This window comes from Capra hircus, chromosome 29 (assembly GCF_001704415.2).
Source record: "Capra hircus breed San Clemente chromosome 29, ASM170441v1, whole genome shotgun sequence".
Lineage (NCBI taxonomy): Eukaryota > Metazoa > Chordata > Mammalia > Artiodactyla > Bovidae > Capra > Capra hircus.
In genome coordinates this window covers 10,491,673-10,518,933 of record NC_030836.1, presented here as the reverse complement: position 1 = coordinate 10,518,933, position 27,261 = coordinate 10,491,673, and the positions used below count along the sequence as shown (strand labels likewise).

The 27,261-nt window shown below is 40.9% G+C and overlaps 1 protein-coding gene across 15 annotated transcripts in view; it reads right to left on the bottom strand.

The window, feature by feature from the left end:
• The window catches only part of DLG2 (discs large MAGUK scaffold protein 2), a 2,364,981-nt gene that overhangs the window by 1,201,129 nt on the left and 1,136,591 nt on the right, over positions 1–27,261 (bottom strand). For 14 of the 15 annotated variants that reach the window (XM_018042817.1, XM_018042821.1, XM_018042823.1 and 11 more), the window contains one exon: positions 17,133–17,294. In XM_018042817.1, coding sequence (XP_017898306.1) covers positions 17,133–17,294 — 162 coding nt within the window. The remainder of the gene's footprint in view (positions 1–17,132; positions 17,295–27,261) is intronic. The other variant, XM_018042819.1, reaches the window with a different exon arrangement.

Genomic DNA, 27,261 nt, shown 5'->3' with positions numbered 1-27,261 from the left:
CCATGTATGGATGCGAGAGTTGGACTATAAAGAAAGCTGAGCACTGAAGAAGTGATGCTTTTAAACTGTGGTGTTGGAGAAGACTCCTGAGAGTCCCTTGGACTGCAAGGAGATCCAACCAGTCCATCCTAAAGGAGATCAGTCCTGAATGTTCGTTGGAAGGACTGATGCTGAAGCTGAAACTCCAATACCTTGGCCACCTGATGCGAAGAACCAACTTATTGGAAAAGATCCTGATGCTGGGAAAGGCTGAAGGCGGGAGGAAGAGGAAGAGGAAGAGACGGTTGGATGGCATCACTGACACGATGGACATGAGTTTGAGAAGGCTCCAGGAGTGGGTGATGGACAGGGAAGCCTGGCGTCCATGGGGCCGCAAAGAGTACGACACAACTGAGTGACTAAACTGACTGATAAATTGCTGTTGTTGTTTGGTAAGAAAAGGACTCTGTTTTGTTTTTGTAACTAATTTCTCAAAAAGGCTTATGACTTCGAAATGGTTAAAGACACTGTTGTCCAACATCCTATCTCATATCTGAATCATCTCTACAATATTTTATTGAGGATTTTCTATCCTCTGTTTGAATACCTTCAGTTACAGGAAGTTCACTATCATATGAGGCAGCCCATTCTACCTTCGGACTGCTTGACTGAAATAAACAAATAACTTACATAGACTTTGTCTCCATATTGTTTACTCTAGAGGTCACAGGGCCTAGAGAAATTATAGAGAATAGTCGCTTGTGATAAACAATTCAAAGCCAGAAACAGCCATGTCCTCTAAGCTGAGTCTCTTCTCCAGGGATCACATCACTCATGCTTTTGATGTTTCCATTTGAGATGATTTTAATCCCCTCACTGGACTATTTGCCCCTCTCTGGAAGCACTCCAATTTGCTGCCCTTCTCCCTGAAATATGCTTCTCAGATCGTAATGCCACACTCTGGAACAGTGCAGAATTATCTCTCTTTGTTCTTGATATAACAGTTCCATTACTGTGGCTGAAAATTACATTGACTTTTTCGAGAGCCCCATATACAGACAACTCTGACCCCCTCAAGCTCCGTTTTCTTTATTGTGTGTTGCTCATTTGTTCCCAACTGATCATTCTAAAATAAAATAAAATAAAATAAAATAAAGTAGAAAAGAGAAAGGAAAGGAAAAGAGAGACTAAAGAATCAGGAAGGGAAAGTGGGGGTAGCCATAGAAACATGGCAGGGAGCTGGAGATGGGGCTTTAAGCACTGGGAGTAAAATTCAAGCTGACCAACAACCATCTTCCCAGTCCTAATAATTACCCTAAATGTGTTTAGCACTATCCTCAGTATACAAATGTGGAAACTAGAGTTTACAGTGAAAGTGCAGGTCACTCAGTCGTGTCCGACCCTTTGTGACCCCATGGAGTATACAGTCCATGGACTTCTCCAGGCCAAAACACTGGAGCAGGTGGCCTTTCCCTTCTCCAGGGGATCTGCCCAACCCAGGGGTCGAACCCAGTTCTCCCGCATTGCAGGCGGATTCTTTACCAGCTGAGCCACCAGGGAAGCCTAGAGTTCACAGAGGCTCAGTGATTTCTCAAACAGCATACTTCTGACGGCCAGCCTACACTGCCCAGCAGCTCTGGTAATGTAAGACAGCATTCCCACTGCACAGGCTGGTTTTTTAAATATGGCTTCTCTAACATTTGTTTTTAAAGAGCTGTTTCATCAGCAGTTACACAAATATTCGAAGACATCTCTGAGGTAACTAATGAAGAGGCAGACGCTATTCTTATTGAATCAAACTAACACAGGTGATTTAACTGGAGAGATTGAAGGTGAGAGAGATTTTTATGCATTTTCAACAACCTCAGCCCGGCCCTTTGAGAAAGCTGAAAATTGGCATCAATAAATACAAAGTTAGTGATAACAATTTCTAGTAACATTTCCTGGAAATTGGAATAAGTAAACCTCTGTGACCTGCTGAGCAGAACACATCTGCTTCTTTCCTTTTCTTTAGAAATAGAGGAATACATTCTGGTCTGAGAATCTGGGACCTGAATTCCTGTCTCAGCTTTAGCATTAACTGTGTGTCTGCCCGGGGAAAATCTCACAACTGATCTTACTCGTGGTTTCTTTATGTGTAAAATAACAGAGTTGGATTATAGTATTTCACACACTCCTGCTCAGTTCTAAGCTCTCTAGTTCTGTGGACTTACTGTTGAATATCAGGTCATCCGGCTCCTGAGAGAACTTATGGCCTGGGTCTATGCAGTTCATTCCCTAAGTTGTGTCAGGGTCTCATGTTGTTTGAGGAGGAGCCCCCTATTCTAACTCATATAAATATGCTCAATGTCTAGGGGCAGCTCCGTTTTAATCATTGATAATAGATAAATTTTAGAAAGTCTATATGCAAGTTGTATATCGCTTGTTTATAATTACAAGCTGGTTCTATAAATTGTTCTCTGAGAAAATAAACCACCAGTAAAACAACTTATTCAATTCCTGCTCTCATAATGCGTGCGTGCTCAGTTGATTGTCATGTCCCATTCTTTGTGACACTATGAACTGTAACCCGTCAGGCCCCTCTGTCCATGGGATTGTCCAGGCAAGGATACTGGAGTGGGTTGCCATGCCCTCTTCCAGGGGGTCTTCCTGACTCAGGGATCGAACCCACATCTCTGACGTCCCTGCATTGGCAAGTGGGTCCTTTACCACTAGTACCGCCTGGGAAGCCCTCCCACATAATATGAGAAGATAAAACCAGAACCTTTCTAGAGTACCCGACCTGGAGGTTCAATCACTAGAATTTCAAAATGATTTTTGAAATGACTTCCACGTGTGCCCTGTTGCCCACAGGGGGCGCTGGAGGAGATGGTCCTGCACTGGTGCTACCGGCAAGGTGACTTCAAGAAGCGCCTCTAGAATGCATTTTAAATGCACTCACCTGTGACCCCAAATTGGCCACAAGTTCAAACACACTCCATGTTCTGCCAATAAAGAAGGAACAAATCACCTGCCTTCAGTGATTTCGGAGTCAGTTGGCCTGGGAGCGCGGCCTTGGGGTTAAATTCACTCACTTGACTCTGGCAACTCCTCTGAGAGTTGGGGAAAATCAATTCAACTTTCTCTACCATATTTTCTCGTAGAACATTCTCTCTTAAATAAATATTATGAGGCTTCTTTTGTTTATGTCTATAGAGGAATGTAAAGCCTGCCTCCTGGAATGCCATTCACACCTAGTAAGGTTACATAAACCCTCAGCTATATAGTTTCTGTTCATGGTGTGATTCATACGCATCCTGGCTTCCTTAATGTATTTAAGTTCTTCATAGAGAAAGGCTCTATTTCTTACTTCCTCTACCATCTCTCATGGTGTTTAGTGAAGTTCTAGCAATACACATGGCAGTCATTCAGTAAACACTGTGGCATCGTGGAGTTCCAGACTGCAGTTTCCAATGTTAGCATGTGACAAAGTCACCTGGAGAGGACATAAAAATACAGAGCTCAGGATTGGTGAGGTGCTATGGAACTGGGCCTCTGTGACTCTGATACACAATCAAGTTTCACAACTTCCTGTTTAAGTGTCTCAACTGGTAATGGTAGAAACAACGGACACTAGACAGAGAAAATGGCAGAGCAATGGTTAATACTACAACGTGTTCAAATTTCAGGCTCTGCCGCTTCTGACCAATGTGTTTTTAGGAAATGATTTAACTTTTCTGGGCTTATGGTCTTCTTCCCTACTTACCCACCTTCTGTACTATGGGAAAACTGGACCAGATCAGTGGCTTCCTGGCTTTCTTGACCTTGATTACAATCAGAAATACACACTGTGAGCCAGAACACATTCACATTAAACTGGCGCACAGGTTTCTACTTTTGAAGTACTCTCATATTTCCTATTTTCTTTTATTCTAGTCTAAGATTACAAAATGAATTGATTCCACATTTGATAGTAAGTCAGTTGCAGTTTGAAAATCCTGGACTTGATGATTTCTACTATCCCCTTCAGTTTCATAATTACATGGTTCTCAGTTGCTGGTGAATAATTTAGCACCGTGACCAAGAGTGAGGGGTCTGATGTCAGACTAGCTGCACTCATACCCCAGATCTAAGAACTAAATGTGTAACCTTAGAAAACCTTTTCTGCCTTCTGAGCACCCACTTTCCTTGTCCATAAAGTGGGAATAATAAGAAAACCTATCTTACAGGGTGGCTAAGTGAAATAACCCAATGCACGCAAAGCATTTAGAATAGTGCCAGTATATATTTGGAATTCAATAAATATTATACTTTATATTGTTATTATTTCTCCTAAAACAAACTCTATACAGAAAATTTGGTAAGCAAATATAAAAAGTGAGCAAACATAAAAAGAAAAATTCACAAAACTGAACTTTAGATCTTTGCAGCTGCTTCATAGGACCCCCCACCCCAACCACTGCCCCCACCAAAGTAACTTAGGAGTTTTGTTGAACAAATATAAATGGACAAACACAAACTATTGATACAAGCAAAATCTCTTTGTTAAAGAAAACCTCAGGTAACATACACTTGATTTCAACAACAATAAAATTCAAAATCATGCTAGGGTTATCCCTTCCAGTTCAAAGAAGTGGGATTTGACCTGTATTTAGAATTAGTGAATTCTGATTATAAATACATTGCCAGACATAAAACAAAAACTGTCTCCATTTTCATGGGTTAATAATATTCTCCAAATGTTTAATATAGCTAATATGTGAATTCAATAAGGGCATTACATATCTCTATTTTATTGACCAACAGTTGCTAGGTATGCACTTGTTACTATGAAGCAATACTTTTTAATTTTTAAGCAGTACATCCTTAAGTAATACAAAATTATATACCTAAATCAGTGCTTCCCACCAAGTAGCTACCTTGAAAGATTGATTATAACGTTCTAACATCCGCCAAAACTAGCCACAAAGCAGAGTATGTTTCTTAATGCTTCAGCAAAGTTTTGTTTGGATCAGTCAAAACCTGGCTGTGTTCCCAACTTATTTGCTATACTTTCTTTGAACTAGCCAAAGGGACATTCACTTTCACATGAAAGACAACAATTTTGAATGATACACCTTTGCTTAGCTGAGATGGGGGTATTCTGTAGTATAAAACCATTCTCTTAAAGATAGCACATGGGAAAATATAATAAGAGTTCATCTCTACTGAGAGTTCAAAGAGTTGATTAATCTTAAATTTAGATCTCTTCTTATATACTCATACATTTTCTACTTTATAAATGAAAAGTAATTATCATTTACTGAACACCTACTAGGTGCCAAGTCCTATTCTAAAGACTTGCCACGTATTATCTTAAGTGAGTCCTACAATAACCCTGTGAGTTCCATGTTATTATTTACCATAGGAGGGAAGCCAATAGATTTGCTAAAGGACACAGCTAGAAAGAAAAAGAGCCAGAATTTGAGTCCAAGGAGGTCTGATTCCAAAAGTCCATCTGCTTTCCCCTGTACATTATTGCTTTTCTGGATTAGCTGGGAAAGAATTTTTAAAAAAATCTAAAACTCAGTGGACGTCAACATTTATTTATGAATAAATGCATGAGAGTGGAATAATGTATAGACAGATACACACACACACACACACACACACACACACACACACACACACACACACGGGCTTTCCTGGTGGCACAGATGGTAAAGAATCTGCCTGCAATCCAGGAGACCCAGGTTCAATCCCTGGGTCGGGAAGATCCACTGGAGAAGGAAATGGTAATCCACTCCAGTATCCTTGCTGGGAAATCCCATGGACAGAAGAGGCTGGCGAGCTATAGTCCATGGGGTTGCAAAGACTTGGACATGACTGAGAGACTTTGACTTCACTTCACATATACATGTATATGTGTGTCCTAATAAAAACTATTGAAAACATGCTTACTAACGGTTACAACTCTGAGTTTCTTTAATGGGGGAGGAATGTAGGAGTTACACATTGCTTTAGAACAACAATATCCACAGCATCATTACCAACAGATATAATAAGCATCCTTTACTGGTGGGCAGCCTCTGTGAGCTTTATCTATATTACTTCTAATTCTTATAGAAAGCATTGGCAGTAGTGAAATCCTAGTCTTAAGAAGCAGTGTGTTGAGTCTTGAGTTAACCCTTTAGGAGTAACTAAATCGACAAATAATCACTAGTGACACCTAGTTAGGATTGTTCTAAACATTTCTCATTTGAAAAGAAAAAAAAAACTTATTATGCCTTTAATATACATAACAATCTAGTATTTCTTAGAGAAAAATTCATTATTATTGTTGTCATTACACAGCTGGGAAAAATAAGAGATTTGGATGTCATTCTCCTGATTTATCTTTCCAAAGCCATGGCGGGGACCCATTAGCCCACGCTGGGCTAGTTCCAATGAACATATATGAATTGAGAGATACTGTGGTAGGTCCTGTGCCCACCATTTTCTTCTTCCCTTTTTCCAGTTTCTGGCTTAAACACCCAGGATTGTTTGAGGCATGCTATTGGTACACTTCCCAACTAATGATAACTGAAGCAAGAAATGTTTCATTCGCTTAGAGTTTTGATCAGGAGCGTTTGTGCCTGGATTCAGTATATGTCTGTCAAGGCCATATTTCACTCATATTTCCTCTTGCCAAGGTTCTGGGCCTGGAACAAAATGCATTTTTCACAAATATGTAAATCTCTGCCAAACCATTCTTAGGCTTTTATTAACTAAGTGCTTCTCAATTTAGCCTCACAAAACTGTTCTTTTTTCCCCAAGACCAGATGCTTTCTGAACCATCAGGTCAGCTGCTTATACCATCTAGTGGAGAGAGACAGAAATGAACAAGGTTTACATTTTTGAAAATTTACTAATTTTCTAAAATAGCAAAATCAGCTTAGTTTACTAACTAGTAACACTAATAAAAGCACTATGGCTAGAAAGGAAAACAAATACATAATTTTCAGCTGATGACCAGGAATCCATGACTGTTAGAGTCAATATATTTCATAAGCTTCTTTCCTTCCTCCTTCCTTTCCTCCCTCGCCCTTTCTTTCTTTCTCTCTCCCCTTCTCTCGTGTTCTTTCTTACTAAAATCAGTGGCCAATTAAGGTGGTGCTAAAGTTAAAGAACACGCCTGCCAATACAGGAGACCATAAGAGGTGCAGGTTTGATCCCTGGGTTCGATCCCTGAGTTGGGAAGATCCCCTGGAGGAGGGCAAGACAGCCCACTCCAGCATTCTTACCTGGAGAACCCACAGACAGAGAAGCTTGGCTAGCTACAGTCCAAAGGGTCACAGAGTCAGACACGACTAAAGCAACTTAGCATTCACACATGCACAACAAGTATTAACCAGTCAATCCTAAAGGAAATCAACCCTGAATATCACTGGAAGGACTGATGCTGAAGCTAAAGCTCCAATACTTTGGTCACCTGATGCGAAGACCTGACTCATTGGAAAAGACCCTGATCCTGGGAAAGATTGAAGGCAGGAGGAGAAGGGGATGACAGAGAATGAGATGGTTGGATGGCATCACAGATTCAATAGACACAAGTTTGAGCAAACTCCAGGTGATAGTGAAGGACAGGGAGGCCTGGCAAACTGTAGTCCATGGGGTTGCAAACAGTAGGACTTGACTTAGCGACTGAAGAATAGTAACAAGTATTAAAAAGGCATTTAATGTTTGGACGACTCGATTCTAGGCACTATAGATGAGCTATGTATTTTTCAGTTATAAGATATGATCCTCATCAATGAGAAATGTATAACTCAGTTTAAAACATAGAAACATTAGACAACTAAGGCTTGTCCATGAGATTCTCCAGGAAAGAATACTGGAGTGGGTTGCCATGCCTGCCTCTAGGGGGATCTCTGCAACCCAGGGATCAGACCTGCTTCTTTTATGTCTCCTGCATCGACAGGAGGGTTCTTTACCATAGCACCACCTGGGAAGCCCACTAATGCTTAAACATTGTGATAAATTACTCACTGCTTCATGGTCTCTTCAGTGGTTTTCTCTGTCCATAAGACCCCTAACACAGTAGTACTGTTTCCTGTGATTCGGTCCCCAGCATCCTCCTCCCCCTTTGCTAAGCAGCCCCATCCATACCACCTCAACTATACAGAAAATGCCTAAGTCTTCATTTCTCAATAAGATCTATCTAAAGTCCCAGATCTTTATTTCAAACTGCCTGTTAAGCCCTTCTACTTGAGTGTAGCATATATAGCTCAAACTCAATTATTCAGATCTAACCTCAGAATCTCTTCACCTCACCCTTAAATCTATCCTTCTTCTGGCATTTTTGATTACCTGCCATGATACTTCCCCTATGCAACTGGTCAAATTAAAAAAAAAAAAGTGTGAATTTACGTCCATTTCTTTCTCTCCTCTATTGTCTATATTCAATGGGCCTCAAGTTCCTGAGGGTATCTTTTTCTCAATAATCTTTCTAGTTCATTCCATCCTCCATCCCCAGTGTCTCTGCTGTATCTCAGAGCGTGTCTACCTGTTGCATTTTGCCTGATGTCCTTGATTGCAATACACCTTTTTCTTGTTTTTCCTCCACTCTGCTGCATGACATGACTAATGGTCTAATTTGCAACTCTGACTAGGAGTCTCCTCTTTTTAAATTGCATAGTCATTCCTCATTACCTACAAGGTGAAGTCCAGTCTCCACAGCAGGCCCTTCATTACCTGTTCCCATCCATCTCCCTTGTTTGAAGACATGCTTTGGACCCACTTCTGTATACCTTCTTAGTCCTTACATTCCATCTCTCTGCCCAACTCAGTTACAAATAAAAATGGCCTGCCATTTCTAGAAGTCCTCCATACTGATACGCAACTGCTAGAATCTAGGACAACCTTGATCAATCTGCTTTATCTCCAACTTCCTTAAGTCAAAAATAACCTCCCATCTAATGCTTTCTCTGGCCACACTTGTCCCCAGATCTCCAGCTCAGAAAAAAATGAAAGCATGTCTCTAGGTCTTGGGAGAATTTTCCTCTCCTTTGCTCCTTCATTGCACACAACATGACAGATTGTATGCATACATCTCCAAGTTCATAAACCTATCTATTGCATGTAAGGAACTCGAAGGCATATTGCTCTTTGTTTCCTCAGGGAATAACATAACTCCCACATACAGAAGATAGTCGAAGAGATTTTACTGTATAAATAAATGAATAAGTAAATGAATCAATCAATATTCATAAGAGGTTCTGTTCATATTAAACTTAACTGCATTTCAGAAATGCTAGCTGGTTTTCCTAGGTTACCCTGCCAGAAATTGCAGAGTCAGGATTCAAAAATCTATTTTTTGGCTCCAAAGCCCATGATGGTTTACAATAACCACACTAATTTCTGCCTGGAAGCAATGAAAACCTGGACTGGGATAGTAGATGTGGATAAAAAGAGGAAGGTGAGAACACTCAGACATTTGGAAACCAATAAGAGATTATAGTGAAAAAAAATTCCATAAGAAACTTCAAAGTTTTTCCTTTAGAATATTAGAATAATACTATTACATACTAATATCAAAACATCAATAGTAGTAAGGATAGCTACCATTTTTGCATATTTCTTATGTGTCACACTGAGCTCTTTGTAGAGTTCAAAACTCAAAGAAACATCAATGAATCCCATTATTTTACAAAGTAAAGAAACTGAGGCTTAAGGCAGTTAAAAAACTTGAGAGAGCTCACACTCCTAATACTTAGAGGACCAGGCATTTGATCTGATTGAGTCTGATTCTAAGGCCAGGGTGAATTTTTATGTTAAACTTTTCTGTTGGTTGTATTAGCCATCGTCTATGTATCTATTACGTTAATAGTATTTTCAGAAGTGTACATATCCAAACAAAAAATAATTTTGTTTAGAAGAAAGGGTCCCATGGCCAAACATGTTTGGAAAACAGTGTATTAACCATGTCCCCATCTTAGAAGTTTATACTGCATAATATCTTACTAATGACCGAGAAATTCTTCAATAAAGTTAACGCATCTAACCTCTCAAATGTTTTCAGCATTCATCCCTTTATTTTCCTTATAATGCTGACAAAATCCCACTGGAAATACTTTGGGAAATGCTGGCTTAGTTTCACTGTAGTTGTCAATGAGGGAGAAAGAGGAAAAATAAAAACAAAAATAAGATGTGGTCCAGTTCACAGGAGCTTATACATTTATTAGGAGCAAGATAAATGGAATACCTAAAGGAAAAGACAATACCTGATTCCACAAAAATTATTTAGATTAATAGAATAAGGTATACATAAAAAAGCTAATTATGCAAACTCCTTGCGTTACAGGATGTTATAACCAACTGGAGTCAGGCAAGAGTTAATAGGAAAGACTTCATGGAGAAAGAGAATTTATTACTGTGGCTAAAACATACTTTCCTATAAGTAGGCTCTGGCAACTCTGGTAAGAAAATAGTTTTTGGAACAAAGTACACTTAATCTTTTCTGCCTTCATTTCTGTATATTGGCTTCTTCATTTGTGAGCAATCACTCCCTATAATTTCCCCAATTTACCCTTCCCCCAGATTCCCCATTGTTTTCCCATATACATTTAACAAATGCCCATTTGTTCAAGAGTGTAAGAGTCTATCCTAATTTCTCATATTCTCACTTTCCAGTAAATCATCCAAGAATCATTTATCTGGTCTCAATGAGAATCAGAAGACAGAAAATCATGTTTATCTGATTAAAGCAATCTATACAAATCTCTAAAAAAAATAGCTTTAATCTTCCCTGTAAATAATCACTGATGGCTTTGACTATAAGATGTATCAACTTTTGGGGTACCTTAGGAGATGCTGCCAATTTTAATTGCAAGATATCATTGATTTTAGGACACACTCAGATTTCAGATATGTAATACATGAGGAAATAGGTTTAAAATTGATGAAATGCTGTATCCATAATGATTAGGCAAGGGGACAACAGATGGAGAAAAATAAGAAGTCTGTGCCTTCATTTCTTGCTTATTTAAATATCAATGGCACCAATCCCCCAGAAGTCAACTGTTCCTACTGCCAATGACAAATAATTTAATAAGTATTTGTTGAAGGTCTGAGAATATAATGATGAATAAAACCAATACAGATTGACCTTGAAGGCATTCATATAATGATGATAATATTGACGGTAAATTTATTAAAACAAAACTAACAGTTATAAATAACAATAGGATTGAAATAATTAGTTAAATTTCTGATCAAACAAATATGGTAATGTGAGCAGCTTTATTTATTTATTTATTTATTGATCAATGTTTGAATCTGTAACTTGTACAATGCTTATTTCTGAAAATTGTAAGAGAGTTTATGAAATCCAACACATATAGGATGAACATTTTAAAAGATGAATAACCAAATAAAAAGGACAGAAATAGATCTTGCCAGGTCTTGGGAAGGATAAAGCATGAGGGTTATGGTGTGGATGGATGTACTTGGGTTTTTCGATGACACACACATACTGTGAGGACTGTTCCTCAATGCAGAAAACTCTCCAGTTGCTCAAAATGCAGTGTGTCTCTCTTGCTGAGAAACAAATTTTTACAATCTCAAGAGATTCTTCAAAAGGGAACTAGCCCCAAATAACGAGCTCTTGTCTTAGAAGAGGGACATAGTTCCTTGGGAGTTTACTACTGGGTAGATAGAAATGTGTTAAAGATAGAACTTCTTTCCCTTCTCTTTTCTCTTCATGTTCCCATCTATCAACACTCTTCCCTGTCCTCATTCAGGAAAGTAAGTTTCTTACAAATTCACTTACATTTTGTATCTGCTTAACTTTTAAGAATAAGGCTATATGGGGGGAAAAAAAAGACCTTCAAATTTTACACACCTACAGCCAACGAAAGACAATTTGACCCTAAGATCTCTATTTTTTTATTTTTTTATTTCTTTGAAAGAATAAGCTTTAAACATATACTACTCAAGAGACTGCAAAACCATCTTACATAGAACCATTCAGTTAACTCTTTCTGATTTCTTCACCTTTTATCCCTCCAGCTTCTTTGTTCCTAAGGGAGGCATTGAATAAAACAGCAGAAAAAGAAACAGAAATTGGTGACTGATAATTGGAAGTCCATACCATTTCTGTCCTTTATTGACCCCATCTTTCCATGAAATGTTCCCTTGGTATCTCTAATTTTCTTGAAGAGATCTCTAGTCTTTCCTATTCTATTGTTTTCCTCTATTTCTTTGCACTGATTGCTGAGGAAGCTTTCTTATCTCTCCTTGCTATTCTTTCGAACTCTGCATTCAAATGGGTGTATCTTCCTTTTTCTCCTTTGCTTTTTGCTTCTCTTCTTTTCACAGCTATTTGTAAGGCCTCCTCAGACAGCCATTTTGCATTTTTGCATTTCTTTTTATTGGGAATGGTCTTGATTGCTGTCTCCTGTGCAATGTCATGAACCTCCATCCATAGTTCATCAGGCACTATGCCTATCAGATCTAGTCCCATAAATCCATTTTTCACTTCCACTGTATAATCATAAGGGATTTGATTTAGGTCATACCTGAATGGTCTAGTGGTTTTCCCCACTTTCTTTAATTTAAGTCTGAATTTGGCAATAAGGAGTTCACGATCTGAGCCACAGTCAGCTCCCAGTCTTATTGTTGCTGACTGTATAGAGCTTCTGCCCCTAAGATCTCTTTGAAACAGCAGAACAGTTTAGGGGAAGGTAATGTAGCACAGGGGTGATAAATACAGATTTTGGAGCCAGTAAGATCCGGGACACCGATGAGGACAGTCCTATTCACTAGTTCTACGACTGAAAGGGAACTTTGGAATTTTAAAATCAGGTACACTGCATCACTGAGGTCAAATGAGACAAATAAAATAAATGATTATAAGATATTTGCCATGGTAGCAGATTGATGATAACAAACAAAGTCAGAAACAACGTTTGTTGTGTTTACTATGTGCCAGCCACTTATTAAGCAGTTTACATGCGTCATTTTATTTAATTAGTATAAACAAGCTATGAGATAAATATTATTATCACCTTCATTTTACAGAGGAAGAACCTGAGATAGAGAGCTAACAGATACTCTGTAAAGAGTACTCTGATAGACGCCTGGGGTCTCATAGTACCTAAGATTCAGGAATTTGAATTCCTATTGCAGAGTAAGGATGAGCAATACATAATTAGAACTCAGATTCCCTCGGAGAGCCACAGGCATATTTAAAATCACAATTTACTGTTTTTTGTGTCTCCATCACCTATTATGATACCCATAGTAGACACTCAATTACTATTTAATGAGCTTATCTAAACTGAAAAGAAAATGCTCACGGTTTATTATAGGCCTGTTTCTTTCCTAGAGGATTCTAAGGTAGCATCTGAAGAGAACACATCCCCATCTGGAGGCCAAGAAAACAAATTCTATCCAATTCACTGCTAAATTGCATTTCTCCTTCCAACCCCATACTTCACACTGGCCGAGGTGCTCTAATGAAAACAGGCTAAGCAATCCATCTATCCACCAAGCAGCGGGGGTACTCCAAAGGCAGATAAATCTTAGAACCGAGGTTTCAGGCACTACACGGCAATGGGAGAAAAGACTGTCAAACCTGCAACAGGCAGATTACTCAGCTAACCGTTGGGAGCCCACGAAACATGACATTTAAACTGTCCTCCAGCAATCTCACACTCTATTCAGGCATGCCTTATATAAATTCCTAATTAATACTAGAGAACCACATTGCTGTCTATATTTTTTTAAGATTCATTTTGATTATACTATTTTGATACTATTTTTATTGAAAAAGGAATCTTTTTTAGGATTTATTTAAGGTTTATTTTGACCATTTTAAAACTCTTTACTGAAATTGTCAGAACTTTGTTTCTGCTTGGTCACGAGGCACGTGGGATCTTAGTTCCCCGACCGGGCACTGAACTAAGTGCACCGAATCCCTGCGCTGGAAGGTGGAGTCTTCACCACTGGGCCGCCAGGGGAGCCCCCACACTGCTTTCTAAGTAGGATGCAGGGGAGGCACCTCACTGTGTGTTTTGTCTCCTCACTCTTCCCCCTTTTAGTGCTTGACCCAAGAGCACCAGGCAGATCAAAGAAGCGACAAGGCTGAAACTGCGCCAGGTCTAATGGAGAATTTGTACCCTCTTAGCACATCTCTGACTCTAATAGGCTTCCTTTATGAGAAAATAACACATCAGGTTTTAATCAGGGCAGGTTTTCCAAACACTTGAACTGTGATAATATAATAACCTCTTAACGGCTTGATTAGGAAATGTGTTTTTTGTGACTATGAAAGTACATGTGCTTGCGTCTGATCATGCAGGGCCATGCTGGGGCCAGCTCGTCCTGTCTCATGAGAACCTCACGCGGCCGTCTTTGTAAGTGCATTCAGTGGCTTCAGGTTGGTAACCTGAAATCAGCCACAATGGCAGTGTATACACCGTGACATTGGCAAACGCAACACCCTGGGCTGTTTTCTTTTCTGGAAAAATTGTGCCCATATATTTCTATCACTGTTGCCGATAGAAGAAAGGTACACAGGCTCTTCATTAAGACAATCTAATAGTATATCTTGTTCAGCACAAACAACACTCTAGAGGGTCATGACGGAAGCCTCCTGGCCCCAAAATAGCTAACTGGCAGGCTGGGTGCAGAAGCCCTGGACGAGGCCACCTTTCCGTTCTCTTTACAATACACTGGGGGGCCACACTGCTTAGCTGGTAATTCCAAAAACGAGAAAAAGCCTATTCTAACCTTGATGTTTCGTATCAGAGATTTATTATTCACAGGTGGCTACTTTAAAAACTGATGTGAGAAACCTTCAACAAAAGACATCACTACAGTAAAACCATAAACAGTAGAAAAATAAATAAAGAACATAGCAAGAAAAAAGACAGGAGGGAGCAACTGAAACAAAATAAAACTGAAGAAAACAACCAAAGTGGAAGACATTGAACTCTGAGATTCCTGCAGTCAAGAGATAAAGGGGAGAGAGGAAAGATTCCTTTATATCTGAGAGATGATCTTCAGAAAAAAACAAAGTTGCCTTCAGCTTGAATAGACATTTACCAAATAAGGCATGAAGCAGCATTATACACGGTATAACCCCCCCAAACGCAGATGTTCAGTAATTAGATTATCAAGTATATGCTGAACATGTAACATACAAAATGAAGATCTGATAGTCTTTTTATTATTTTGTTCATATTATTTTTACTGTTGCCAGATTAGCTTTAGACTAGCCTCCATCATCCTTCTCATCTTAAAGCCATTGGGAACTCTGCTCTAGAGCTGATTAAAAAAGGACGTGGTAGGAAGAGGGAAAAGGCAAGTTGGGAGGACTAACAGGAGAGGAGGCTTCATGGAGGTTCTTACAGGGATTCCTTCATCCAGTTAGAAAAACATCTGAAGTGCAACTCTTCTCTGTGCAGTCCAGTCTCCCAGCTTTGCCCTTTTTCAGTTTACACTGGTCAGTACTGATTCAGGATGAGCAATTTTTTGTTGTTGTTGTTGCAAAGATGAAAGATGCTTAAAGCAGGAAGGGATTTATCTGACCCTGGAGTGAAATCACTGATTTCTACAGTTAGACCAAACCCTTGGAGACAACTTTGTGTGCTCTCCTGCTGAAGAAGGAGTCTTTTTCTCTGTATCACCTCTAGGTCGTCAGACAAGCCTGGAAGTTTTCTGGTGCTGCTGCTAAGTCGCTTCAGTCATATCCGACTCTGTGCGACCCCATAGACAGGCAGCCCACCAGGCTCCGCCGTCCCTGGGATTCTCCAGGCAAGAACACTGGAGTGGTAATGACAGGAAACTCCTAATTTACAAAACAGTAGTTTTTGGAGGTAGCATTAATTGACATAAGTTGTGGTCTTACAATGATCCCAAATATACATTCCTATTAATTATACACAGTGGTTGCGCTTACGCCCACCAATATCATGATTCCTACATGACAGCCCAAAGTAGGAGAAGGCAAATCTCTGTGCTCTATGCTTTTATCTCCTCTTCTCCTGGCTGACCAAACCTATTCCCATCCATCAGTGATTCCCAAAGAAAACTCTTTGGAAAAGAGTTCTTTTCTTTCTGGGAAGAAATGAACAATGAGTTTCAACAGCAAAATATTAAATATTGACTGGAATGTGATAATTAGCCTAATATTCTAATTGATGTGTGGTAACCAGAACTAGTTCATTTAATAATGCAGGTTCAGGCTGCCAAAGTACTTAAAATGCACCAAATTTTGGAACTATATTAAACATAATACAGACTTTCTCTGATGTTTTGGAAGGTATAATAAGATCCCAGAAGACATCAGGGAAACCTTCATGGTATATTTTCTATTGCAACACAGCTGTATGAAAGTGCCAGTGAAGTGAATGTTTTAGCTAACAAAATAAAAAGTTTTTAGCAAGATCAAGGAGCTATTTGGTAGTTTTTTTGGTTTGTTTTGTTTTACATTGAAGTTCGCTCCTTTACATCATTGACTCTACTTCCACTTTCCCTTTAATTGACTTTAATCAACATTTATAAGCTTTTACCCAAGACACAAAATCGCATAACATCAGCAAAGCAAATGACACAGTAAACTGCAACCAAGGAACACAGAAATTTCTTAACGCTCATTTCATTGTCCCTTCCTGTCAAAATAGCACTTACCAAAAATTGTTTTAAATCTAAGAAAAAAAAAAGTAGAAAGCATTGGAAAAGTATGACACCAAATAGAAAGAATTATAAAATAGAGCTGTTGATGAACCAACTCACAGCTTCTTTTTTAGTCTACAAGGTGAGGCAATTACTAGGTGTCATCATGTTATATTTATCTGGAGCCAAGCAAAGAGAGGGAGAAACACAATTTGAATGAAATCTTGATGTCCTTGTGGGCTCTGTAAATACACGGATCAGTGTATTTTCCCATTCAGTTTGTCAGTGTTTGGTCTCTCCTTAGCCCATTTGCAGAAACTAAAAGGATTTTCCAGACACGTAAACAAATAACAGTAAGAGTAACTGTCCTGTTACCTGTCAGGAATTCCAGGTAAAACTCCAAACCACAGAAAGACCCTTTGGCAACCATGTCCCACTGTAGTGTTTTAAAAGAGCCCCACTTAAAGCCAGCAGACATCTCCCTTAGCAAATGCATACCATCCCCTGCCACCAGCTCTAAGAGCAATAGAACTGACCTTCAGAGGAGAGATGTGAGACTGCAGGACGTATCCATGGACATTTTCTATCTGAGACAGGTTCTTTTCTGACACGTGCACCAGTTCAGGGCCTCTCACTTCGTGGGTCAGTCGAGGTAAGGAATGATCGTGTGGAGCGTCCTCATCTTGATAGCGATACTTCTAGGAGAAAAGACAAAAAAGGAAAAAAAGCATGAGTGTTTGCCAAGTGTACCGTTCTGAACTTCACGTTCTCACTTCATTTACAGGGCACAGCGCACATCTATTGCTGACGTCGCCCAACAGGCTTTGCTGCAGTCCCTTTGGGTGGGCACATAACCTAGGTCAACGGCAAGCCACGTTGAACCAACCATCAGTGCCAACCAATGCTGATGACTTGTCTTTGCCTATAGTGTACTATCTCTCTTTATAAAACATAGAAGCGTGATAACAAATGACACATAGGTGAGGAGGTATCCCTCCAAAGGATCAGAATAGCTAAATATGTGCTAAAAATTTTAGGTCAAGGATGGAAAATTAAAAAAAAAAAGTGCAGAGCAAGAAGACAAAATTCTGATGCAACCAGTTGGGGAATCTAATTTTGATTCAGAAAGCATGCAAGTAGTAAGTTTTCTAGGAAATGAGGGAAAATTTCTGCCACCTGCATTGTTGGTATTGGCCTCCAAAGAAAGAATATTTTCTTCCTTTCATATCCAAGGTGGAGGAGTGTTGATTCGGGTTAGTTAGACTCTAGGACAAAGGTTCACAATTTCCAAAGATGGAGCTTTCGTTTAAAGAACTTAAAAATTAAGGGGAAAAAAAAAAAATCTGCCTGTATCATATTGAGAAGATTCCCTGAGGGGAAAGAGATAATAGTTCCTTCTTTCTTGGTCCCTTTTGCTTTTTGTCATCTTCCTTCCACATGCCTGTAATAGTAAGAGCATCCTCTGTCAGAAGTAAGGCCCTCCTCTGGGTCTTCCAAGCACACCAAAGGAAGCTGGCAGAGAGAGAACAGGGCCAGGGCAAGGCATGCTCTGTGGAGGGTAGGCACGGCCATGGGTCAATCTCCATCTCCAGCCTTGGCCTGGGCGTCCCATTCTTCCTTCTCTCTTTGCTTCTCACCCCATTTCCTTCAGACCTGCCCCACTGTTAGAGTCTCATTGTTTCATGGCTATTAGCCTACTTGGGAAAGGAAAAAGGGAACACTCTATATCCCACATGCAACCCAGCTAATGAAATGTGAGTTTGCCTTGTTCTTCCTTTCTTCCCTGTGAATGGCAAAGGGGTCATCAGGGGCAGAGGCCCAAACGTTGACAGAGCTCAACAGGTCTACCTGTAATGCCTACTACTTCCCAGTACCCCTTTATTATCATCACCGACAGCAGGTTACAAACAACACATTTTCTCACAAAATTGTGCTTACGTTTCTCTCATTTTTAGGTGAAAAACATGATTTCTTAAACATCAGCTCTCCAGCTGACTCATAAACTGACAGTGGCAAGAGGAACCACTCAGGGTTGGCAATTCAATCTGGAGTCCATTCGTACTCAGAAGTTGATCATCATTACTTTTATTTTCCAGGGAGGCCTTCCACAGTGTTCCAAGCTTCATATCAGTTTCAAAACAAAAATTACAGCTGACAGTATCATGAACCAGTTTGCAAAGGACTCTCATTTATTTCTTTCGCTGCAATTCTTCTTATCTATGATGCTCCATTTCACTTATGAGAGAACTGACATTTAGAGAGGTTAAGAGACTTGTCCAGGACCCCCTACATACTGGTCATGAGAGCCGGGACCCTGTCCAGGTAATTGGAATCTGAATCCTTTTTCTACTCTCATAAAGCTCCCCCTGCCCCCATTCCCAAAAGGAGATGAAATCCAAGCCTACAGCAGCTTGGTTTAAAAAAAAAAAAAAAAAAAAGGCGCTCTGTGGAGGATAGACAACAAAATGAGGCTAGAACATTCCTGCGCATTACAAAATACCATACTTTTATCTTCCTAACTCTATGAATAATTTGGGAAGGTCATCTGACTTAGAAACATGAATCAAGCTTAATATTCATTCTGGATCAGTTATGTGGTGTTTGCTGGAAGTGGAATAATGTCACACACATGCCCAGTTTAGCGTCTCTGGCTTTCAGCCTACAGCCCCTCCACGACTCCTCCCCCCTCTTCAGTTCTCTCTCTGGGAGGCGCTGCCATCTCTGCGATCCCCCGAGCCAGAAAAGTAGGAGTCAGTGAATCGCCATCCTCTCTTTCACCCCCTGCCATCTGCCAATTCAATAAATCACTGAGTTTACCTCATTACTGTCTCAGATAGCTCTTGAGACTACTCGGTCCTCCTCTCCCACCACCTCCGTTAACCACTGCCCACGTTCGGGTTTGCAGCTCTCAGCTGGACCCCAGCAACAGCCTCTGGACTGGACAGATTGCTGTTGAGGTTGCCCCTTTCCCATGCATCCTGGCCACAGGGGTCCCCAACCCTCGGGCCACAGACAAATAGTAGTCTTATGGACTGTTGGAAACGGGGTCGCACAACAGAAGGGAGCGGCCTGCAAGCACGTGAACCTTCGTCTGTGTTTGCGGCTGTCCCCCATCGCCTGTGTTACTGCCTGAGCGCCACCTCCTGCCGGGTCAGAGGCAGGATAATCAGGTCACGTGCTTGAATCATCCTGAAACCTTCCCCACCCCAGCCCAGCCCAGTGAAAAAATGTCTTCCACAAAACTGGCCCCTGTGCCCAAACGGTTAAAGATGACCTCTGTACATATGCCAAGGGGCTGGCTTTCTGAATCTTACAGTGACCTCAGGGACTCCCACTGACCACGTGACAGAGCTCAAGCTTCCTTTCCTCATGATAAGTGACCCCCAACACCACTACATGAGCTGAGTCCCCACTAGTGCTGAACTCCTGTGTCTCACCACTCTTACCGCAGGGCTATGGAATAAACATAAACATATCCTTACCTTCAGTTTTAAAGGACTTTTTAAAAAATTGTTAGATACACATAAAATTTACCATCTGAACTGTTTTAAGCATATGAAAGTGTGTTACTCGCTCAGTTGTGTCTGACTCTGCGATCCCACGAACTGTAGCCAGCCAGGCTCCTCTGTCCATGGAATTTTCCAGGCAAGAATACTGCAGTGGGTTGCCATTCCCTTCTCCAGGGGATCTTATCAACTCAGGAATCCAACCTGGGTCTCCTGCATTGCAGGCAGATTCTCTATTATCTGAGCCACTAGGGCAGCCCCTTTTATGTGTATAGTTCAGTAATACTAAGTTTATTCATACTGATGTATAACCGATCTTCAGATTTCATCTTGCAAAATTAAAACTCTTTACTCATTAAACAACTCAGCATTTTCTCACCTACAGCCCCTGGCAACCCTCATTCTACTTTCTGTTTATATAAATTTGACTATTCTATGACCATTCCACCTTGTATCATTGGAATCACATGGTGTTTGCTTCTCATGACGGGTTTACTTCTTAATGCCTTCAAGTGTCCTCCATGTTGTAGCAGAGGACAGGATTTCCTTCTTTTCAAGGCTGAATAGTATCCCATTGTGGGTATACACCACATTTTGTTTCTTCATCCATCTGTAGATGAGCTGTTGATTGCTTCAACCTCTTGGCTATTGTGGGTAAGGCTATTATGAACACGCATTTACAAAAACATGTTTGGAACTATGCTTTCAATTATTTTGGAGAGATACCCAGAAGTAGAATTGCTAGATCATATGGCAATTCCATTTTTAGTTTTTTGAGGAATTTTTTAAGCTTTAAAAACTTTAACATATGTAAAGCCATATTCATGTCACTCATCACAGCCAGGAAGGGCTTGTGTTCTACAACCTAAATATCCAAGAACACCAAAAGTAAAATTTTGCAAAGTTAAACTGATTATAGAAGCTCCTCAAAGATTCTTGCAGTAAGATTCAGCTGGTATAGAGAAAGATTTCATTCATAAAAATGTACATCTCACTGAATTGTTTGGCGGAATAAATCAGGACACAGAGAGATAATAAACTTGGTTAAACTTACATGTTACTGTAAAGAACTTATTTAATTATTTCCATAAAATTAAGACCCAATTTGAAGAGCGATACAGGCTTAAATTAGACTATAAACTCAATCTTGATGCTCAATTAATGCTTTATCAGTAAAAATTGTTCATCTTAACATTCATTGATCCTCTGGACTCAATCTTGACATTACCTTTTCTCAGAAGCTTTCATGAAACGCAAATCCGAGGTTTTGTGGGTGTTCCCATAGCTGCCTATACTCCCCAAACCACAACTTTTATCATGCTATATGATTCTGTATATTCGGAGTTTTTACATTGCACTATAAGTTTCTGTGAGAACAGGGGCCATTTGGGTCTAGTTAATCCCCATATCTGCAGGCCTTTAACCAAATGCCTGGCACATATGCTCAATAACTATTTATTGAATAAAGTTATGACTGACAATTAAACAAATTGATGAATTGGGTATAACCTGCTCAAGCTACCAAGTAATTCTGGCTCCTGAATGCAACCTCTTTCATTGTGAAACATTGTCAGCTCAGGCTTAAGCAAAAACAGACCACATCATTGGACTGACACAGTCTTAAAGGATATCAGATTCTTAAGCATCATATATCTCTCACCACATCTTTCCTTTCAGTAATATATGCTAAGAACCCAAACTGAATGTGAACCAGTTCTTGACCTTGAGAAGGCTACAAATTACCAAGTAAATAATACACATGTGCAGCTAAGTCACATGCACAGTGATAACAACTGTATTACTGAGTGTAAACTGAGTTCTGTGTACACAACTGTATTACTGAGTAAAAACAGTTTTACTGAGTGTAAATGGAGAAATGGGTAATCAACAGCTCTGAAGCTTTCCAGAATGAAAGAGGATCTAGAATGATAATAGAAAGAAACTGCGGCTTTATTGACTATGCCAAAGCCTTTGACTGTGTGGATCATAACAAACTGGAAAATTCTTAAAGGGATGGGAATACCAGTCCACCTTACCTGCCTCCTGAAAAATATGCATGCAGGTCAAGAAGCAACAGTTAGAACTGGACATGGAACAATAGACTGGTTCCACATCGGGAAAGGAGTACATCAAGGCTGTATATTGTCACCCTGCTTATTTAACTTATATGCAGAGTACATCATGAGAAATGGTGGGCTGGAGGAAGCACAAGCTGGAATCAAGATTGCCAGGAGAAATATCAATAACCTCAGATATGCAGATGATACCACTCTTATGGCAGAAAGTAAAGAAGAAATAAAGATCCTCTTGATGAAACTGAAAGAGGAGAGTGAAACAGTTGGCTTGAGGCTCAACATTCAGAAAACTAAGACCATGGGATCTGGTCTCATCGCTTCATGGCAATAGATGGGGAAACAGGGGAAACAGTGAGAGACTTTATTTTCTCAGGCTCCAAAATCACTGCATATGGTGACTGTAGCCATGAAATTAAAAACCACTTGCTCCTTGGAAGAAAAGCTATGACTAACCTAGAATGGACAGGGAGGGCTGGCGTGCTGTGATTCACGGGGTTGCAAAGAGTCAGACACGACTGAGTGACTGAACTGAACTGAACCGAACCGAACCTAGACAGCATATTAAAAAGCAGAGATGCTACTTTGCCGACAAAGGTCCATCTAGTCAAAGCTATGGTTTTTCCAGTAGTCAAGTATGGATGTGACAATTGGACTATAAAGAAAGCTGAGAACTAAAGAACAGATTCTTTTGAATTGTGGTGTTTCAGAAGACTCTTGAGAGTCCCTTGAGCTGCAAGGAGATCCAACCAGTCCATCCTAAAGGAAATCAACCCTGAATATTCATTGGAAGGACTGATGCTGAAGCAGAAACTCCAATACTTTGGCCACCTGATGCAAAGAATTGACACTGGAAAAGACCCTGATGCTGTGAAAGATTGAAGACAGGAGGATAAGGGAGCAACAGAGGATGAGATGCTTGGGTGGCATCACCAACTCAGTGGACATGAATTTGAGTAAACTCTGGGAGATAGTGCAGGACAGGGAAGCCTGGCGTGCTGCAGTCCATGGGGTCGCAAAGAGTCAGACACGATTTAGTTACTGAACAAGAGACCTAAACAATACTCCTCCTGGTACGAGACAAGTGGTCCTCCTCCTTTATTTTTCCAGTTTTCTCCAAGAGATGACTAAGCAAAAGATGACAAGAACCAGTGAGAGGTGCCGTGTTTAACTCAAACACCAGCCTCCAGAGGAATCACTCTGACATGGTTTGGAAGAATCTCTCTGCTTAGATTTAACTTCAGCTATAACAAAAAAAAGATTTTTCTGTATGACTAAAATTACTATTAATATTAACATTATTAACAAAAATACTAATTCTAACATGAATGGTAATATTAAAACCATTAATAATAATTCATCTGCAATGCAGGAGACCTGGGTTCGATCCCTGGGATGGGAAGACACCCTGGAGAAGGGAAAGGCTACCCACTCCAGTATTCTGGCCTGGAGAATGCCATGGACTACACAGTCCATGGTGTCAAAAAGAATCAGACACGACTGAGCAACTTACATTTTCATTTTAATGTTTCAGGAACTATGCTAAATGCTTTACACACATCATTACATCTGGGAGATTGGTGTTACAATTTCCATCGCCTCAGGCTTGGTCAGATGGGCATTTTTTTCCAAGCTTACATACCAAGCAAACCAGGATTCAAACACAAGTCTGACTCTGGAGCTAGAGCACTTGCTTAAATATTCTTCTAAACTAATTAGGACTCAAAGATCTTAAGAGACTAATTATATCTTCAGGAAATATAACTATCAGGAAATCTTCAAGAGTCATCTGACAAGGGAGATTAAACCATTCTGCAAGAGGTCAAATCCCGATTTAAGAATTGGCTCCATACAGATGAACTTATCAATATTTGCAAAGGAGAAATACAGACACAGACACAGAGAACAAACACATGGGCACCACAGGGGGAAAGAGGGCGGGATGAACCGGGAGACTGGGGTTGGCACATCACCACTCTGCGTATAAAATAGGTAACTGATGAGAACCTGCTGTACAGCACGGTGCTGATGCTGCTCAGCGCTCTGTGGTGGCCTAAACGGGAAGGAAATCCAAAACAGAGGAGATACATGCATGCATACAGCTGATTCACTTTGCTGTACAGCAGAAATTAACATGGCACCATAAAGCAACTATATTCCAACTGAAAAAAAAAAAAAAAGAATCAGCGCTAATGTTCTGGGCAACTCTGAGTCTTCTCTCATTCCAGGGCTTGTCTCTTAGTCACTGATGCCAGACTGGGCAACGTTGAGGGTTTCTGCATTTCCTTTAAAAGGAGGGTCACTGAGGAAGGCCTCTGCTTTGATGGACATGCCTTCTTTTCCTCCCCTCAGCTCAGCCCACTGGAGGGGCCTCTGGGACAACAGAACTTTTGTAAACCGATTCTATGTTCTCTCCTAGCTCCAACGGGAACTAGGCAGAAGTGCTCAGGCCAGAGAAGAATTTATGTTCTTCCCTAATAATAATTTATGTTCCCTGTTGTAGCTCATTTTGTCCCTCATCTCTGGAAATCCATGCCCTTCCCCATTCTGAAATTTAACTTCCACCCCTGCATTCCTTTCTCAGGCAAATTTTTTCAGGTCCTGGATAATCAGACTGAATGTCATTCTCTCTTAGAAACATTCGCTGACTGACTGTTAAGGTTGGAAGGATGTTCTTTCTTTAGGCTCCCAGCCTCTTGATGAAAGTGAAAGAGGACAGTGAAAAAGTTGGCTTGAGGCTCAACATTCAGAAAACTAAGATCACGGCATCTGATCCCATCACTTCATGGCAAATAGATGGGGAGATAGTGGAAACAGTGACAGACTTCATTTTGGTGGCTCCAAAATCACTGCAGATGGTGATTGCAGCCATGAAATTAAAAGATGCTTGCTCCTTGAAAGAAAAATTATAACCAACCTAGACAGCATATTTAAAAGCACAGACATTACTTTGCCAACAAAGGTCCATCTAGTTAAAGCTATGGTTTTTCCAGTGGTCATGTATGGACGTGAGAGTTGGTCTATAAAGAAAGCTGAGCACCGAAGAACTGATGCTTTTGAACTGTGGTGTTGGAGAAGACTCTTGAGAGTCCCTTGGACTGCAAGGAGATACAACCAGTCCACCCTAAAGGAGAACAGTCCTGAATATTCATAGGAAGGACTGATGCTGAAGCTGAAACTCCAATACTTTGGTCACCTGATGAACTTACTCCTTGGAAAAGATCCTGATGCTGGGAAATATTGAAGGCAGGAGGAGAAGGGGACAATAGAGGATGAGGTGGCTTGATGCCATCACCTAATCAATGAACATGAGTTTGAGTAAACGTTGGGAGTTGGTGATGGACAGGGAGGCCTGGCGTGCTGCAGTTCATGGGGTCACAAAGAGTCAGACACGCCTGAGCTACTAAACCAAACTGAACTGAGGGTTCTACACAGTTTCCTGCTATTAAATAACAGCTCTAAGCCACAATGACTTGTCTGTGTGTCTGTCTCTCCTACTGGCCCATGAGCACTTCTGAGCAGAGACGGAGTTGAGACAGGCCTGGGACCTGGGACCCTCTGCTGCAGTGTTGCAAAGCTTACACCTGGACATAACTCTCCTCAAGCTACAATATACAAAGACTATATGGGACTCAAAACAACCGTGTGCATGGGACAAAAGATACAAAGACCAAAAAAAAAAAAACCACTGCCATTTCTGAAGAGCTAGGAGTCAAAAAACTGGGTGTCTGGAAAAAAAGCAGGCCATAGCATGTGCCCCTCTGCACTCAACACCACAAAAGTGTGGGCCAACCATCTCAGCCACCGCCTCAGCTCAACCCCTGGACACATTCTACCCTCATCGCATGTAAGGAACTAGCTTGCCCCTATCGAGGGAGCGAACAAGCGAACCTGTTACTTGATTTTGCTCCTGAGCTCAGTCGCCCAGTCGCGTCTGACTCTGTGACCCCACGGACTGTAGCCCGCCAGGCTCCTCTGTCCATGGAATTTTCTGGAGTGGGTTGCCATTTCCTACTCCAGGGGATCTTCCCAACCCAGGGAATGAACTTGAGGCTTCTGCTTGGCAGGGCGGGGGGTGGTGATGGTTTTTACCACTGTGCCACCTGGGAAGCCGGCACAAGAGCCCTGATGAAGCCTTGGCTGAACTTCTGGTCTGGCCTCTTGTCAATTTCTGCTGATTAGGGAAGGCCAAGAACCGTGTTCAGTATCAGAGTCATAGTCATCGCAATCTCCAGTGGACCATAGTAAGACATATAGAAACCGACGAATGTGACATTAACTGAAGTAGACTTCAGTCATCTGAGCAATAATATGATCAACCTGATGAAACAGCCCTCCCAGCTGAATCATCATGCGCTCATACTGGCATTCTTATTCTGCCACCGGGCCCTCCCATGTGGATGGCCACGATTGGATCAAATTCTGCTCACTGCCTTCTGTTGAGGCCTATGTGAGTCAGAACCATCCCGAGTTTCCCAGGATTCCAACGCAGGTTCCTGCAAGCATCTGGTCCATCCCTGGGAGGTTCTGCAAGGTTTGGAAGATGACGCTGCATGGGCAAGGTGTATAATAGCTGAGGGAGAAGTCACAAATTTTTCAAGGCCTCATAAATAAAATCCCGAGTCTAGTGCTGTTTCTGCAATAAAAAGTGCTCTGCTTCCCCCTGGCTGCAGGAGCTGGCACTGTTCTGACGAAAGACAAGTCAAATGCTGTGAGAACCAGAATATGTTTGTGTGCTCTTGAAAGGGAAGTGTGCGAGAGTGCCTTTGTTGTTTGGTCGCGCAAACATGCCCGACTCTTTGCGACCCCATGAACTGAAGCACACCAAGCCTCCCTGTCCTTTACTATCTCCCAGAGCCTGCTCAAACTCATGTCTGTTGAGCTGGTGATGCCATCCAGCCATCTCATCCTCTGTCACCTCTTTCTCCTCCTGCCCTCAATCTTTTCCAGCATCAAGGTCTTTTCCAGTGAGTCAGCTCTTCGCATCAGGGGCCAAAATCCTGGAGCTTCAGCTTCAGCATCAGTCCTTTCGTTGAATACTCAGGGCTGATCTCCTTTAGGATGGACTGGTTGGATCTCCCTGCTGT